Here is a 14,480-nt window from a genome sequence, read left to right as displayed (position 1 = left end):
AGCAGCTGGCCCATGGTCCCTGAGGGCCAGTGAGCTCCCATGTGGGGCTAGTATCTGTGTGGGCATGGCTGTGCTAGCCCCTGGTTGCTACGTTCAGCTGGGGCACTGACTGGCTGGCACAGCGCAACCGTCTTGGGCACTTCGGGCCAGAGGGGGGGCAGTGGATCCCTCCCCACGCCCCCGACCTTGGGTCAGCACTGGTGTCCGGCAGGTGAACGGCACTGTGGCCCGGAAGGAAATGAGCCGGGTTTCCCTTCTCATCCCCCAAGGCAGCTAGTGTCTCCTCTCCTTGCAGCAAACTAAAATCAGTGCCCAAGCCATGACTCACCCCAGGTTCCCCTCTGGGGCCTAGCCCGTCCTCCCCTTGCCCAGGCAGGGCTGGCCTGGACCAGCTCTGTAGCCCGGTCCCTGACCTCAACCCACTCACGCCGCTGCTATTTCTGCCAGCGCTCCGTGCTGCAGTGGCACCATTGTAAATGTCAGGGTTGCACCAGGCTGGTTGCATCATGGCCTGGATCATGGCAGGAAGGACCCGCGCAGCAGGTGTGCCAGGGGTTTGGGCTGTGCCCCACGCAGCGCGGTGCCGGCACTGTGGGCTGGCCACACACCTGGCCACTGTCCTGTGGCCCTGTCAGCTCTGCCTGGGGGTACCTGCCCCTGCCTCAGAGCCGCACACGTAGACACTGGGCTTAGGTACCATGTCGGCAGGTGGGGAGGGGGGGCACCTGAGCCAGCCGGGGGGGAGGGTGATACTGGGGTGCACACTAAGCCCTGCCGCTCTCTGGGAGTTTGGGGTCTGGGCTGCGCTGCCTCTCGCAGTGCCTAGGACACTGGCCTCCTTTGCCTCTTAGCATTTAACCCTGGGGGTGGGGTGTACAGTGGGTGGTTAACGCCCCGCCCCACTGGAAGGGCTTCCCCGCCCCCATCTCCAATTGGTGTCTTAACTGCTGGGCTCTGGGGCGTGCTGCCTGCCGCTCCACAGACGGCCCTCTGGCAGCTATTGTACTGGGGCTTGGGGGTCGGGGCTCGCTGCTGCCCCCCCCCCCGACTGTGTGTGCCCCCCTCCCACTGACTGCAGCCTCCTGGGTGTACACACACACACACACACACACACACACAGAGTCGTGTGGGAGCCCTGCCTTAGCCACCCTGTAACAGCATCAAAGGCCTGCTTGCAGGAGCCCCACAGCAGGTTAGGCTACACCCAGGGGTTCGGGGGGGGGGGTAGAGGCTACTTCATATCCCTCCTCCCCTGCAAACAGAGGGCGGCAAAAGCCCCAGGGCCCTCCCAGCTGCCTGCCCTAATCCTGGGCTGAGTCATGTGGGAGGCTGCCCCCCCCCCCCGCCCCGGGCGCTGCAGCCCATGCCTGTAGGTGAGCTATGAGCCCCCCCCCCTCCCCACTGCTGGCTCACCCCCCCGACCCATGGGCAACCCAGGAGTGGTGGCGGGGTGGCGAGGACATCCTCTGGCTTCGTGCCGTGCTCTGGGGCGTGCGAGTTGGGCCCACTGGGAACGGGGCTGCTCAGCGACAGACCCAGAGGCGCCATGTGACTTTAGGGGTCTACGATGTGTAGTGGCTGCTGAGCAGGGACCTGATTCTTGGATTTAGCCACTGAGGTGTCAGGTGCCTAATGCCCTTTGGGCTGTAGCCCTAACAAGACAAACCTGATTATTCATGCCAGTGACAGTGAGGCTTGCACGAGCACCCCCACACACACACACACACCTGACAGCCGGGTACTAAGCCATCCGAGGCAAAGTGCTGCATGGTACGTCCTAGTGCCTTCCCCCCCCGTCACTAAGGCCAGCACTATACCAGGGTTGGGGCCATTGCCAGCAGACACTTCACAGCAACATGGTCCAGTGTGTAAACCATGCCAGACGAAAGGGCCCCATGACCCATTCAAGGTAACAGTGTGACCATGCCTGCCACAGTCTGGCCCTGTTCTGAGTCAGCGGCACAAACAGAAATAAACCCTAGAGACTTTAGCAATGGCAAAACACACACGTCTCATGGCCCTTTTCTATAGCATGCGGCTGGCCGTTTGCAGCTCTGCTCCCAGCACGCCTGCCTCCTGCGCGGGAAAGCCTGGGTACACGTGCTGGTGCAGTCTCATGGTGTGCTGGTTACGGGGCCTGCTTTTGCCAAACGTGTGCCCCTCGAAGGGGCGCAGAGCCAGGTAATAAGGGTGCGGGAGCTGTGGCATTGGTCAAAGATGGCTGGATGCTCTGGGCTGGCAGGTTAGCCACACCAGCTGGTGCTCTGGACTCTGACACGGCCCTGTATGGAGCACAGGCTCTGGGCTTGGCTAAGGCATGTCGCCATACAGCCACCGCAGTAATTAACATAGTGGTGCACAGCCACACACGCTCCTTCTGTTGGCAGTGTGCGCACACACCCCCCCTCCAAGAACACTGACATGGGACAGCAGTGAGGCGAGGGGGCTGGGCCATTCGCCCCCGCCCCCTCACCCCCCGGCCCCAAAGCTGTCAGCTGGGCACCACTCACACCTGGACCAGCTTACCGCAGCAGCCTCAGCTTCTCAGCTGGGTGTGGGCTCAGAGCTGTGATCCCTTCCCTCCCCACACCCCCCAGCACTGCTCCCCCACCCCCACGCCAGGCCTGGTACTGCCAGCCCAGGCTTCCATTTCACAGCAGGAAGTGTATTATTGCTGGCCCTTAGTCGGAGGCAGTAGCAGGGGCTGGGGCGTGCGCACAGCTGTGACCCCAGCACCCCGCTAACAGCTTGGGCTGGCAGTGCCAGAGCTTGGGGGGTGGGGGATTGAGCCCTCTTGGGCCTGACCACCAACCACCGATGTAAGTCACACAGGGTCTACATAGATGCTGCGTCGTCCTGCCTATGCCAATGTGAAAGTGACACAATAGCATCGTGATGTCAGTGTAATGGGCCACTTACTTCGGCGGCCGCCGCATCGCAGTGGACGTGGCCATAACTAGGGTGCCATAAGGAGCCTTTCGGTGCCCGAATGCTATAACATACCCCCCCCCCCGGCTGCGTCATGTCATGCTTGTGCCGTATGAGGCCGCTGGCGAAAAGTCGCGGGCGCAAGGTGTGATGAGTCAGTTCTGGCGGGACCCAACCGAGACTGCCAATTCAGGACCAATTGCTCAAACAGGGCAGTCACAGCCCTAGGCTGGGGTTTTTCCACCTCTAAGGCAAACCAAACCAGCCAGACAAAGTTGACTTCGGTTTCACCCCACTGGCTAACCACAAGTCACACAGGCAATTTCCTTAGACACTCCAGTCTCCCAGTATCACCACCAGTGCCACCCGTCCTGGGGATGAATGGTTATGAAAACCAACACCCCAGTAAAAGAAAAAGGTTCTCTCGATCCCGAAGGACCAAGCTCCAGACCCAGGTCAATATACACATCAGATCTGACCCACAAATCACACTGTTGCCAATCCTTTAGAATCTAAAATCTAAAGGTTTATTCATAAAGGGAAAAAGATAGAGATGAGAGCTAGAATTGGTTAAATGGAATCAATTACATCCAGTGATGGCGAAGTTCTTAGTTCAGGCTTGTGGCAGTGATGGAGTAAACTGCAGGTTCAAATCGTGTCTCTGGAGAACATCCCCCCTGGGATGGGTCATCAGTCCTTTGTGTAGAGCTTCAGTTTGTAGCAAAGTCCCTCCAGAGGTAGGAAGCAGGATTGAAGACAAGATGGAGATGAGGCATCAGCCTTGTATAGGCACTTCCAGGTGTAAGAACACTTCTTTGTTCTTACTGTGGAAAATTACAGCAAAATGGAGTCTGCAGTCACATGGGCCAGTTTCTGCACACCCTGCTGAGTCACAAGGCGTATCTGCCTCCTCTCAATGGGTCAATTGTGTAGCTGATGGTCCTTAATGGGCCATCAAGCAGGCTAAGCAGAGCTAACTAACACCCACTTGTCTGGGATCTTTCCCAGTAACACAGCATAAGTTTGAAATATAGACAGTATACAGCCAATACTTATAACTTCAACTACAAAATGATACAGACAGCATAATCATACCCAGTAACCCGTAACCTGGTCTTGGACACCTTATATGACCCCCTTTACATAAGATCTGGTGCCACTACAGGACCTTGGTTGCAACCCATGTTCTATATGGTCCCAGTTTATAGCAATAATGTCACACCAGGTAGGCCAGGAGGCCGATAGTGGGCTTGGACAGGAGCAATGAGGGAGGGGAAGCCGGAGCAGGTGCGCACGTGTATCAGGAAGGGTCAGCACTGGCCTGTGGGATCAATGCACCGATGAAGGACAGCCTGACCCGGAGCCCTGCTGCCCTTTCCTGAGGGCCTAGCCCAGGCGTCGGGCTCACTGTTTTGCGCCCCCACAAACACAGACACGGTCCGGCTCGCCCTGGGTGGATTGGCCCAACCCCCTCATTAGGTCATTCCCTAATTAGGCCGGAGTTCCAGCACGCCAAGCTGTGCCTGTCATTCCTTGCCTTGTTCATCAGACACGGCCCTCGGGTGGCCTCCGGAGCCCCTTTCATTAGGCCTGAGCCGGCTCTCTCCTTTTCATACCCTGCCTGTCCCCACTCACTGGCACGGGCTGGTGCAGCCAGAAGCACGTGCCAGCAGCTGAGCTCACACCCTGGGTAGAGGTGCTAGACCTGCCTCCCCCTCAAATGACAACAGCGGTTCCCCAAGTCACCCCAAACCTCACTGATGCCCTCTTGGGCAGCACAGCTGAGTGCCGAACTCTGCCCAGCCTTGCTGCGGGGTGGTGGGCTGCGCTGCACCCCCCAGAACTCAGTGTGGTGGCCACACCCCCTCTCGCACTTCCCATGCTCTGATGGGGGCAGAGCAGGGTTGCAGAGGTCAGCCCCACAGGGCGCTCCTATGCCAGGGGTGTTTTCCCAGCAGTAATGGCACAGGGAGGCAGCACCTTACCCAAGGGCTGGTCTGCGCTTGGGAGCTGATTAGCATCGCAGTGGGACATGGACAAAACGTCACCGCTGCCTGGCAGTGTAACAGACAAGGCTGAGCCCTGGACACTTTCCACAGAGAAATCAAATTTTATTGGCTGGTGTTTCTGCTACTTCCCCAGCCTCCCACACCACAGAAATTACATCGGCGGCTTTCAACAAATCAGCACCATTCCAATCCAGGCAATATTAAATAGCGCAGCTCAACAGTGACACAATACATAATAATGGCTTGGCATAAATAATAATAACAACAACAATGAGGTCTTATCACACACTCACCAGAATTGACAATAAATGGAGCTTAAATAAATAGATTTTCCCCTCTGTAGTTTGGAGGGCTGGGGAGGAAGAGCGCCCCCTAGCCACTTTCAAAAGCAACAACAGCAGCTGGTGCAAAAGAACTGGCCCCGTCTTGGCTCCTGCTGGATGCCGGGCTGGCCCGACGCTGTGGGGCCTGAGCACACATCTGGCCACTTGCTTCGCTCTTTACAAGCCACAGGGGTTGCTTTTCAAGGGCATGTTGCTGCTCATGAGGTACTATAGGCACTGCCCAGTGCCAGCACGGCCAGAACCCCTCACTGATGTCACACTTGGCAGGCCTGATTTCCAGTGCAAGACTCAGGCTGTGGCTAGTGTGAGACAGACCAGGGGGTTGAATCTGGCACAGTGTTTTGCCAAAGACAATGATTCTTGGTGGAGGAGGCCTAGCAGTGAGCCCCTCCCCACCGGGGAACAGTATCACCGGCATCTCATTGCCATAGCATTACCTCCTCGTGGTTACAAGGGCGCGAGCACCTCCGCCTCTGGGGACAGCATCTCCCATCAAATAGAAATAAATAAATAACCAATAAATACACAGAACAAATCAGCGTCACGGCTGGCTGGCCCCGACCCCTTTCGGCCCAGCTGAGGGCCATCTGGGCAGGACGCAGCCTTGTACTAGCCCATGGTTCCCTGCATTGCAGCGTCAAGGGCGGCTGCAGGGGACTGCAGGTCTCCCAAGGGGCTGGGAATGCGCAGAGCACAGGCAGGCTGGGCTCCAGAGCAGGCCTGATTGCCCCATGTCACAGCTTGCTGGCCAGCCAGCGTGCTTGGGTTTGATAGGAAAGTACAGGCGAGTCCCTGGCCCCCAGAGCATCTTAAGGCTGCAAAGTGAAGCAGCAAGAACAATGCTAGTCAATACGCACTGCTTCTTGCAGGGCAGAGTTAAGGCTATGGAGGCACCCCCCCCGGCCATTGCTTCGCTGTGCAGCCTTTCCTGCCAGGCTTTTCTGGCTGGAATGTCATATGTTTTGGGGGCTTTTTGTAAAGAAAAATGAGCCCTGGCCTGCTCTCTGCTAGAGAGCACCCCGAGGCAGCGCCTGGCACAATGTGTGCAGTCAGCAAGGAAGACTGCTTGCCTAGCTCCATATGACCTCTCCCTCCCATCACATGCACCTTCTAGCTACCGTGGGGAAGAAGGCAGGACCAGCTAGGCATGAGGTCTGTAATAAACACAAGAGCATTAGAACGAGCCCTCCAGCAGGCTAGTGGCCTGTGGCTACTGCCAGTTGCTTCAGAGGAAGGAATACATTCCCTCTCGCCTCTCAAGAGATGCACCTAATTGTGCAAAACTCTAGCCAGGAGAAAATTCCTTCCTGGCCTCTCTAGCTGACAGTCAGGTGGTGCCCTGAAGCATGAGGATTCACAGCTCTTTTCACTGCATTTCCAGCTTGCAAAGCACCTGCAGCTCAACCTTGGCAGTTTAACGGTTTGGATTTCAGGATCACCAGGTGGCAGGCTGAAATCCAAATCCCAGGACAGCTAGCTGGTTGGGCGGGTCTCGCTAGGGACAGGAAAACGGTTCCATAGGGCCTACAATTGAAATAAATAGTAAGTGCTTTAAAACAAACATACTGGTCGGTGTGACATGGTCACAGTAGGGGTCTGAGGTTAAGATGCTGGAAACTAGCTGGCTCCACAGGAGCTCGGCTGCTCCAGCACCTGTCACGTGCTCAGCCGCTGGACCTGGGGAGGACACAGGTGCAGCCGACTGGCACCTTGATGTAGTCCACCTCGAAGGCAAAAGTCCCAGGGCTGGCATTGTGCGGGCACGGCTTACGGCGAAGCACCATCATGGTCTGGTGCATGGGCACAGAGTTGAGTGAGGACGTCTCCCGGCCCGTCTTGACGTCGATGCAGCCGGCGCACAGGCACTCAGCGAAGGCCAGCTTCTGCGGGTAGCGGTTCTCGTCCTCGTCGATGCTGCGGGAGAGGAGAAGGGTCACGCCACGCTCTGGGCAAGGCAGAGTTAAATGCAACCCCCATCCCCGCTGGCAGCAGCCTCCTTGGCTGCCTTGCCATGCTCTGAGCACAGGTGGCACCTTAACAGAGAGCCAGAAGCGTGAACTACCCCTTCCTGTATGACTTGAGGGGGGCACAGAAACTTGCTACCCTCCATCCCCCATTGATGTCAGTGAGAGCTCCAGGTGCCCAGCTCCAGAGCAATGTTTCCAAGCATCCCCATTCACCCATCTCTGCCCCAGATGTCCTGCATGCCCTTGGGCAAGTCACTTAGCATCTCAGGGCCCAGCCTGTACAATGCGGACAATCCGTCACAGGGGCGCATGAGGATAACTACATGAGATGCGCTGGGGACAGGGCCATGGAAGTACCTTCAGTAGATAGTTCCACATCGCTGCACCATCTTGGGATTCGTTCGGGGCTATTTAAGGCCTGTTTCTACTGGATGGACTCAAGGAAACAGTTTCGATGAACATTTGGGGACTGTTGCCCCATCTGTGAAATGGGAACAGTAATACCTCCCTCCCAGGGCAGGAAGGGAGACAGTAGTTAATGGTGCATCAGTGCTAAGCACCAGGAGGGGAGTCCAACCCTGCCCTGGCTGCAGGGGATGGCAGAGGTGTAAACAATCAACAGGTCTGTTCTGTGATTCTCTTGCAGAGATTTAACAGCTGGCGAGATTTGCTCCAGGGCCACAGTGGAGGGGTGAGTAGCTGAGACTCGAGCCCAGGAGAGCTGAGCTCACTAGCCCGCACGACCCCTATTCAAGCCTGCTAGACCCAGAATGCTGCCAGGTATCACTGTCTAAGATTCCTCCCCACGCAAACCCTGCCCAGCCAGGGCGGCCCATGCCTACCGGTATCTCCAGGGAGAGAGGGAGCGCTCGTTGGGTTCGCTGTTCACGGTAGCCTGGAGCTGCAGAGCCGGGCACCCATCTACTTGGCGCTTGCGTCTCTGGCCTCCTTCCTGCTGCATCTTTTCCAGGTGTGGAACCAGCTGCACGGGGGCGTATCGGTCCCACTTCATGGTCCTGCTCACAAAGTGGGTGGGCAGCTCTCCAGCCTGCAGCTGCTCCTGGCTGAAGCAGTGGTGGTGGTGGTGGCGCTGGTGATCCTTTGGCCGCCTCTGGGCTTGGCCGGCTGGCAGGGAGAACAGGAGCAGGGCGCACAGCACCCCCTGATGGACAGAGACGGGGGAAGATCAGTGCATGTAGCCGAGCGGCCTTTCCAGGAGGGACGTCCCGCAACAGCCCGGGGGAACACCTCCAGAAAACGCACTCCCCTCTGCAATCATTGCTGGCTTCTCCATGAGCCTGACTCCTGGGGCAATACGGTCCCATCCCCCCCGGCCCGGAGAACGGTCACCGCTGCCATTACTTTTTATCTACACAAACATCTAGACAATGGACTGCGCATATTCCCCCAGGTCTATACAAACATACAGTGTGTAGGTGTATACACCCCCTCCCCACACAAACACGCAGCTTACATATGTACCCACACACCTCTGCACATAGTGTGTATATATGTACACACACAGAGCATATATATGTACCCAGATTGCTCTGCACATAGTGTACATACGTACACCCCCCTGCCATGCACACACATTGCTCTACACAAACATAATGTGTATATATGTACACACACCCCGCCATGCACACACAGAGCTTCTATATGTACACACACCTCTCCCCACAGTGTGTGTATCTATGTACACACACAGTTCTACACAAACACAGTTCTACAGTGTGAGCATAGCCTGCTATGTACCCACCCACCCACGCTAATTCTGCTTAACCCCTGCCCCTCTTTGCCACTCAGCTTTCCTGGCCACTGCCTCACGCACAGCGTGCCAGGAGAGCCGCAGTGGCATGGGTGCCAAGTCTGCCCAGGCACTGCGAATCCCTTGGCTAAGAGCTGGCAGAGGCAGCCACCTTACCACACTGGCTGAATCCATGGAGGAGTGGGAAGACCAAGTGGCTTGGAGCAGGTGATGCAGGCTGGGGAGCGTCTTCTCTCCCTTCTCTCTGCTGTGGTTCTCCCTAGGCCGGCAGCTCCTGCCCTCAGGGGTGGTAGGTGCAGTGACAGTGGCCAGGTCTCTTGCTGCCTGAGTTTATATAGTGACCCGTGGGTGATGTACACACACCTGGAAACTCCAAACTCTCAGCCTCGCTTCCTCCTCCCATTTTACCTCAGCTACTTCCTCTTGGGCTGAAGCAGGATAGCAGCTAATTGAGTGTAAGAGTCTTTTCCTTTATTCTGCAATCTGTTAATCATTGGCTCAGCACCTTAGGGGCGAGGTGGCCCAGGACAGGCTGCTGGGGTAACGGGGGGAGCCCTTTTTACAGGCAGTGACCTCACTGCTGTTCCCCACATGTGGCTCTTTCACCTCCGTTTGGAGCTTGACCCAGGGACCATGTGTTTGATTCGGGAGACAGTGGAAGATATGCCCCTGCTGAGCTCGCGGGGTGTGTGTGTGTGTGTGTCCCAGGGCTCATTTCCCCCCTTGGCTTTGGAGACTGCCACTTGGGTCTAGCTGTCTGACTCTCCGCTAGGGCTGGTGGGCACACAGAGCAGAGGGGTCTGGGTTTGGGTTTGTGTGGGTGGGTGCCTGGTTGGGTGGCACATTTGCCTCAAGGATGAGATGATGCAGGACCTGCTCTTCTTACGGCTTTCCAGGAAGAGACCTGCTCGAGGGGAACCCACTTGGCATTACAAAGGCAGCAATAACCCGTCTGCATCAGGCCTGCCTGTTCATGCCCATCTGTGACCCGTCCCTGGGGCAACACTCTCAGCCGCTCGGTAGGTGTCAGAGTTGGCAAAGGGAGCTAGTCAGCTAATGCCGCTGTACAGGCCTCATCCGGGACGCTCAAAGCGCTGCTCAGATGGGGAAACTGAGGCACGGAGCAGTGACTTGTCCAAGGTCACATGGAAAGTTAGTGGCAGAGGCTCGGCAGCGGCCAAGACCCAAGGTGGGACAAAGACCCAACATGCAGGAAGGGTCAAAATCCTTACAGGACTGGTGGATCCAGGCTGCTGCTAACCTGAACCTCGCATTGCTGCAGTCAGGCATGCACGGTGAGGATGCCAGGCTGCCCCCATGACAGAGGCCGTTGAAAGCGTGTGGAGAGGTCAACTTGCCCCTCTGCAGGCGGCTGGCCCGCGAGAGACGAGGCGGGAGTAGGGCGCTGCCACACGCCTCAAAGGAGCCCTTAACCCATGGCTGGACCAGGCCTCATCTCTTCAGAGAAGCCCCCTCCCCAAAGATAATGCATTAAGGCCTGACCATGCAGCCCAGGCGGTGATGAACACGTGTGGCCTGGCTGATCTAGGGGGCTCTTGTGCAGCACCGGGCGATGCTGCAGAGATGGGGTGCGTCCCCCCCCCCAGCGCAGGTGGGGAAGGGTTAACATGCAGCCCAGCCACTACCGGGTGAAACGTTAACCCACAAAGCAGGCGCTGAACTTTCGGCTGGAGGATCACGGATTCCCTGCAAACTGGCCTTACCAGGCATTGTTGACAGCTGGCTCCTTGCTACCGTGCGCTGGAGTCACTTGCTCACTGCAGCTGTCACATGCTCCCGCCCGCTTGGCCCTGGTTTGAGGGAAAACCCACCACGCTGCATTGCAGCTCGCTGGGCCATGCTGGACTGAGGGAAAACCCTGGCATGACAACTGCAGCTCACTGGGACCGGCCCCGAAGTCACCGACGGCTGGGAGGCGAGCTGGCCTGCAGCCTCGCTGAGTGGCTGAGCCCAGCCCTCTGCTCGGTGATGGGGCGGTATTCGGCAGGAACCCCAAGGCCATGCGCTACCCGGAGACCGGGGCTGGGCAGGTACCAGCCCAGCACCCATGGGTTCAGACAGGGAGGGAGCAGTCCCTTGCTCTGGTGCCCACCAGGGCCACGCGCTGCCAGGGGAGATGCAGATCTCTCTGGCAGTGGCAGGTTTGTTCAGCGCAGGCCTGGGGCTCTCTGTGCACCCCTGCGCGTTTGACTGCTGGTCTGTCCCGCTCTGGGCAGGCAAGGGGCCAGGGCTGTATATTGAACTGCAGCATTCAGCGTCAGGAGCAGTGAGGCATGACCCCCAGGTCCTCCCTTGGCACCTCCTAATGCCCCTCGCGGGCTCCCCTCTGGGAAGCACCAACCCCCAGTTTCAAGGCTGGAGGGTGGCCAGGAGGATGAGGGGGGCGGCAGCACTAGCTAGGTGAAGACGCGGGCAGTCACCCTTCTGTCCTTGTCCTCCCTCAACCCCATTTCTCAAACCCTAAATTCTCTGGAGCCAAGTCTGCAGCTTGGTTTGTACTGCCCCCTCCCCAGCAGATGTGTCCCTATGACTCTTCTCCTATCCCCGAGCTGGGCTGAGAGAGCCGGACTATCTCCAGCCCCTAAGCAGAATGAGAGCGAGCCCCTGGCATTGGAGATGCCCCCACCCCCTTCTGCTGGGGAAACAGCCTAGGAGCCATTGCAAAGCGCTGCCCAGCACCTTCATGGCCACTGCTCCTTCAGGGACTCCCTGGGGGCCTCTGACTGCTGTTCCCCCCGACTGCGTTGCAGGTTTCCCCTTCCCACCGCCCCCTTCCATTCCCCTAGGGCCAGGGGCAGCTGCTTGATACCGAATGGAGTCTGTGCTTCCCACAGAGAGTTGCCAGCCCTGGCTGCCAGCAGGGAAGGGGCCTGCGCCTGGTTTCTGCCCACTCAATGCTGCACATGCAGGTAAATTGTTTACAGGAACCCAGAAAGTAACTGCAGGGGCCTCAGCCTGGGAGAGAGGCAGCAGCTGGCCACAGGAGGGTACAGGGCATAAGCCCCAGCGCCTCCAGCTGGCAGCAGCGTCAGGTTCAGCAGGCAGAGAGCTGGTCCTTCGCCCCGTCCTAGGGGCACCGAGCCCATCAGAGTGACCCGGAGGCCACGCACCCCTCACGTTGGAGCCGGCGATGACGTCCTGTAGCAAGAGCTGCCTTCCTTGGTGGCTGCTGAGCTTGGGAGCTGAAGCAAGGCGAGAAATCCCAAGTTGGGTAAGACAGGAAAGGGCTGACAGGTGACACCTTTCGCCCACACACATGTGAAAAGCCGGCCTGGTGGGAGCCTTGGGGGATTGGGTTTGAGAGAGGTTGCAGGGGCGGGCACTGAAGGGCCAGGGACCCACATACTGGGCATCTAGCAGGGCCTGCATCAGAGCAAACATTAAAACACACGTCACTGCCTTGCCCCCCCACCTCGGGGCCAGTGGCAGACACACCTCCCCCGTCACGAGGCCCCGGCCCTCTGACAGGGTTCAGTGCAGGCATGAAATAAACGCAGCATGGAAAGAATGTGAAACTCGCCTTTGAGGCAGCCGCTAGCCCAGGGACTTCCTGGCTGACATGCCCTGGTGCAGGAGGCTGGAGCCAGCCAATCCAGGCATTACATGTCAAATGCGGCCTGAAGGGGCACAGGGGAAGATAAGGGAGTTTTGTGGGCAGGAGAGGGGGGGCTCGGAGATTGGGATCTCACCTAATGTAGGAGCAGAGTGTTTCAAAGCCTTTCTGCTGCTGAGGAGCAAGGGCAGGGGGTGGAGAACCAGGCTGAGGCCACCCCATCGGCAGCTCTCTGACAGGGGCAGCACCACGTGGGCTGGTCTCTGAGCCATAGCTGGCCCTGGTTGGATTCACTCGCTGGGTGCAACGGAGACAAGGCCAAACCCTGGCTTTAAACTGCTGCTGGGAGCAAGCGTCGTGGGAGAGACCCAGAAAGCGTTTGGCTCCACTAGGAGTTTCAGGCTTAGCGTCAGCAGACTCGGGCTGCTCAAACATGGGGCCTCTGGGCCAAGGGCCACCCTAGGGAGCTGGCCACTCCTGAACAGGGGGGTGGAGCTGCTCCACTTTGTCCCAACTCCCTTTCAGAAGGTGATACCCAAACAAGCGTCTCCCACCTTTCTGGGGGAGGGGGTTTGCTGCCCCCTCTGCTCTGTGAGCCTCGCTCCCAGCAGTTCAGCGCAAAGGGCCCATATCTGCACCCTGACTAAGAGACTCGCTAATCCAGAGAGGCCAGCAAACCTTCACCCAGCTGGCATGCAGCTGCTCACTTTTCTGCACTCTAGCAAAGCAACAGGGGGAGGGACAGCTCAGTGGTCCAAGCATTGGCCTGCTAAACCCAGGGTTGTGTGTTCAGTCCTTGAGGGGGCCACTTAGGGATCTATGGTAAAATCAGTACTTGGTCCTGCTAGTGAAGGCAGGGGGCTGGACTCAATGACCTTCAAGTTCTAGCAGATAGGTATAGCTCCAGGTTTTTATATATATTTTTAACACCACTGACTACTGCACCATTAACCTCCATGTCTTATCCCCATTAAATGCAATCTCGGGGAGAGAGACTCTGCAGACCTGGAGTTCCAGCTCTGGGTGGAGGGTAGGGGCATTGATCTCTGTGCATTAGAAGAATGTGTGCTCATGTTTCTGAAATGCTGTGGGATCAAGAGCTAGAAAGCGTTCCCTAGTATTATTGATGTGCGCACAGAATCAAGCTGACTTTGAGAACCTAATACAAAGTGATCCTTGTAGCTGGTCCCCTCAGAGGCTTATCCGGGGCATAGGCTGGATTGCGATGCCTTCAGGAGGGGACAGATCCCAGGAGACAGGCAACAGCAAGCAAATGAAAATGAGCATCTTTAAACATCCTTAGTACTGACAGTGCCTCTAAAGTGCAGTGGCCACAGCAGAGCTATTTAGCAGCAATTTCATTCTGCTAAATCCTTACCAGGCTTTCCACTTGGGAATCTCAAGCCCAGTCATCCACCTTGTGCCGGCAGCGTGCTCAGTTTTGCAAAGAGCATATGGGTTTTGTGCTTAGCCCTTTTTAAACCAGCAGGTTCATGACCTCTAAATAAGTGGCCCTTGGACAGGTCACTGCTGACCCAAGCCAGACTGCTTCTGTCCCCAGGAGACGGGCAAGGTTTCAGCAGCTAATGTCTGTCAGAAATATGTACTCCCTGCCCTAGGTTAGGAAAGTCAAGGTAGAACAATGCTACGGGAAGGTTATGAATGTGGCAGTTGCTATGGGGAAGAGGTCACTGGTCCAATGAGCCCAGCGATGGCTGAAGATACAGGGAAAGGTGCAGCCCCGTGCCTTTAACACCGGTCACCGGCGGCTTTGGGCACATGCTCCCCTCCCAGTGGCATTACCAGCCAAGATACCCAAGCAGCAAATCAGGCCATTTCTTTTTGGCAAGGTCCACTTTTTGTTTTGGTCTTCAAACACCAAGGCAA

General features: G+C 57.4%; 1 protein-coding gene across 1 annotated transcript; it reads right to left on the bottom strand.

Annotated features, from left to right (window-relative positions):
- Positions 1 to 6,945: 6,945 nt before the first annotated feature.
- On the bottom strand, positions 6,946 to 12,865 carry IL17C (interleukin 17C). The gene is made up of 4 exons (XM_030581987.1): positions 12,730 to 12,865; positions 12,158 to 12,222; positions 8,091 to 8,410; positions 6,946 to 7,195 (listed from the first exon to the last, which is right to left on the bottom strand). The coding sequence occupies exons 1-4, from the start codon at positions 12,863 to 12,865 to the stop codon at positions 6,946 to 6,948; spliced, it is 771 nt and encodes a 256-aa protein (XP_030437847.1).
- Positions 12,866 to 14,480: the final 1,615 nt, after the last annotated feature.

The sequence above is a fragment of the Gopherus evgoodei genome, chromosome 12 (genome assembly GCF_007399415.2).
Source record: "Gopherus evgoodei ecotype Sinaloan lineage chromosome 12, rGopEvg1_v1.p, whole genome shotgun sequence".
NCBI classification, from domain to species: Eukaryota; Metazoa; Chordata; order Testudines; family Testudinidae; genus Gopherus; species Gopherus evgoodei.
Note: the sequence above shows the minus strand (reverse complement) of the source record. Positions and strands in the feature narration are given on the sequence as shown.

Coding starts and splice junctions, on each gene's coding strand:
- IL17C (XM_030581987.1), bottom strand. CDS start 12,865: ATGGCTCAGAGACCAGCCCACGTGGTGCTGCCCCTGTCAGAGAGCTGC. Junction 12,223..12,729: donor ACACTCTGCTCCTACATTAG/GTGAGATCCCAA, acceptor GCCTTGCTTCAG/CTCCCAAGCTCAGCAGCCAC. Junction 7,196..8,090: donor CTCTCTCCCTGGAGATACCG/GTAGGCATGGGC, acceptor CCTCTCCCGCAG/CATCGACGAGGACGAGAACC.